The sequence below is a fragment of the Neolamprologus brichardi genome, chromosome 2 (genome assembly GCF_056152115.1).
Source record: "Neolamprologus brichardi isolate AB-2024 chromosome 2, ASM5615211v1, whole genome shotgun sequence".
NCBI lineage: Eukaryota > Metazoa > Chordata > Actinopteri > Cichliformes > Cichlidae > Neolamprologus > Neolamprologus brichardi.
This window is the reverse complement of record NC_142105.1, coordinates 27,192,983-27,196,159: the sequence shown is the minus strand read 5'-3', so window position 1 is coordinate 27,196,159 and position 3,177 is coordinate 27,192,983. Positions and strand designations below refer to the sequence as shown.

Genomic DNA, 3,177 nt, shown 5'->3' with positions numbered 1-3,177 from the left:
TGGCCAAATGTGTGTATAGAAACAGAACACTAAATACATTTTGCACAAAATATCTTCTTTAAGTTTAACTATTGGGTAAGGAAATTTTAGTTTAAGGTTAAGTTTAAAACGATTATTTTCAATGTTAACTATTTATTTTCTTTTTTGTTTGTTTATTTTTATTTTTTTTAATAAAGGCTATTGATTAAACTATTGCTATATTAAGTCATACCTCTGTGCACCCTTCCAGGTCTCCAAAAACATCAGCAAAATCTAATGGACTTTTCTTCAGAGTCTGGTCAGCAGGCAGCGTGTCGTCATTGTAGGATGTCACAAACTTAAAGTCACTGGTTCTTGAACCTGTGGTCAGGTACGCATCGTAATTGTAAGTGCTGCGTAAAGTTCCTGTGCCATCAACATCTGCGTAATTAGGAGGAAGATAACCGCTGGGGATGGCAACTGCTCCATCAAACAACAGTCTGGGCTTTCTCCTGCGACAAAACCTCAAACCCAGGATGATGATGATGAAAGTCAGGAAAAAGGTGGACACAGACACCAGCGCGATGATCAGATAAGAGGTCAGTTTGGAATTGCTCTCATTATAAGACAGATCCTTCAGTTCTGGCACCTCAGCCAAGTTATCAGAAATAAGTAAATACATGGAACAGGTGGCAGACAGAGAGGGCTGTCCGTTATCTTTCACTGCCACTACAAGGTTCTGTTTCATGCTGTCAGATTCAGAAATATCCCGCTGTGTCCTGATCTCTCCGCTGTGGACACCAATAATAAAAAGTCCCGGATCAGTGGATTTGACTATTTGATAGGACAGCCAAGCGTTCTGTCCGGAGTCCGCGTCCACCGCAATCACTTTGGACACCAGAGAGCCTCCGTGTGCAGCTTTGGGGACCAGCTCGGTCATGAAGGAGTTGCCCTCCGGGGAGGGGTACAGGATCTGAGGAGAGTTGTCATTCACATCTGAGATGAAAACACTCACGGTCACGTTGCTGCTGAGAGGAGGAGAGCCGTTGTCTCTGGCCATCACGTGGACTTTAAAACTCCTGAACTGTTCATAATCAAACGACCTCACAGCGTGGATCACACCCGTGTCTCCGTTCACAGACAGATAGGAGGACACAGGGGCACCGTTCACCTCACTAGCTAACAGAGAATAAACCACTGTACCGTTCTGTCTCCAGTCGGGGTCTCGAGCACTAACGGAGCATAAAGTGGAGCCTGGTTTGTTATTCTCACTCACATATGCGCTGTACGACTGTTCCTCAAACACAGGTGGGTTGTCGTTGATGTCAGCTACAGATAACTGAACACTTTTAGAAGAGGACAGAGGTGGAGAGCCCTCGTCAGTGGCAGTGATTGTAATGTTGTAATCAGACACTAGTTCACGGTCCAGCTGTCCTGTGGTGACCAGAGAATAATAGTTTTTAATAGAAGGAACCAACTTAAAGGGGACACCCTGCTGGATGGAGCAGCGGACCTGTCGGTTATTCCCAGAGTCTCTGTCCTGCACGTTAATGATGCCCACCTCTGTACCAGCTGGGGTGTTCTCTGGTATCGGATTGGTCAGCGAGTTCAGATTAACTACAGGGACATTGTCATTCACATCAGTGATAGAAATCATTACTTTAGCGTAGGATGACAGCCCCAGCCCATCTTTTGCTTTGACGCGTATTTCAAATGATGTAGTAGTTTCATAGTCAACAGCACCAATTACTCTTATGTCACCTACTTTACGATCAATACTAAATATCTTCTTCACTTCTTCAGTAACATGTCCAAAGTCATACGTCACATCTCCATTAACTCCCTCATCTGCATCACTTGCGCTTACTGTAATCACTACAGTGTCTAAAGGAGAGTTTTCAGGCAGGCTGGCTTTATAAACGGCTTGGCTGAACACTGGGGCGTTATCATTAGCATCCAACACAGTGACGTGTATCACTAATGTACCTGATCTCTGAGGAGATCCACCATCCAAAGCTGTGAGAATTAAATTCATTTCCTGTTGTTTTTCACGATCAAGCTCTTTTTCAAGAACGAGCTCTATTGTGTTTCCATTTACAGACAGAATAAAATTTTCATTCTTTTTAAGGTTGTACTGCTGCACTGAATTTTGCCCCACATCCGCATCGTGCGCTTCTTCTATCACAAAACGAGCTCCTCTCACAGCCGACTCATGAATTTCTATATTAATCCGTTCTTCATTGAATTGTGGTGCGTTGTCATTGATATCTTGAATGTGAAGGCTGATACGATGAAGCTCAAGCGGATTCCCCAGCACAAGCTCGTGTTTTAGGATGCACGAAGCCTTTTCTCCACAAAGCCCCTCGCGGTCAATCCTGTCTGCAACAATCAACTCTCCGTTATTCATGTTTATGTCACAGTAACGTTTGTCGGTTCCGTCGGTGTCGATGCGGGCTCTCCTGCTGGACAGCGCGCCCGTTTCCATCCCGAGGTCTTTGGCTATATTTCCAATAACGGATCCTCGTTTCATTTCCTCTGGGAAAGAATAGCTCATGTCTCCATGAGCGACATGGAACAAAAGAAGGAAGAAAGACAACTCACGCGAACGAAACACGAATGTCTTCGAATCCATCATAAGAGATGAATTATTAAGAGGCTGAACAATAACAAAAAAAAAAAAATGACCTGAACACCAAGACACGAATCACAACTGTAATTCTCGGGAGGTGGCCCTAACTGAGACACAAGAGCGTAAGAATGAGCGTCCACACAGATGAATACAGGAAGTTAAAACTGTTAGGGCTGGTTTTTAGCGCCACCGTGAGTTAGGTTTTGCGGAAACAGCTTAACACTAAATCTAAGCAAACTACAACTAATGTTCAGTGCATGATTTTTATCTTCTTTTTTAAAAAAAAAATATGTTTATGTAGAATAAATATGCAAAACTTAAGTTACTATAAAGGAGACAATGGGAGAAAAGAGTTTTACATTGTGAATCAGGTAAACAGTTGTAAAATCAACCAAAAAAAAAGAAGAAGAAAAACGTTCAGTCAGTAAGACAACTATAAATGTGCTTATTTGTCTCCATAAAATTATGATATCTTTAACTGTAGGTTGTTGTTGTTTCTACTAAGAGGATTCAGACTGGCTGTGTGCCTGGAACTGTTCTTCACATAGTGATCACTGCCTTGTTCTCATCACCACACACACATGCAGGTT

The 3,177-nt window shown here is 42.8% G+C and overlaps 1 protein-coding gene across 1 annotated transcript; it reads right to left on the bottom strand.

Moving 5' to 3' along the window:
- Nucleotides 1-205: 205 nt before the first annotated feature.
- On the bottom strand, nt 206-2,512 carry LOC148106174 (protocadherin gamma-A11-like). Its single transcript, XM_087851853.1, has one exon. The coding sequence runs from the start codon at nt 2,510-2,512 to the stop codon at nt 206-208; it is 2,307 nt and encodes a 768-aa protein (XP_087707979.1).
- Nucleotides 2,513-3,177: the final 665 nt, after the last annotated feature.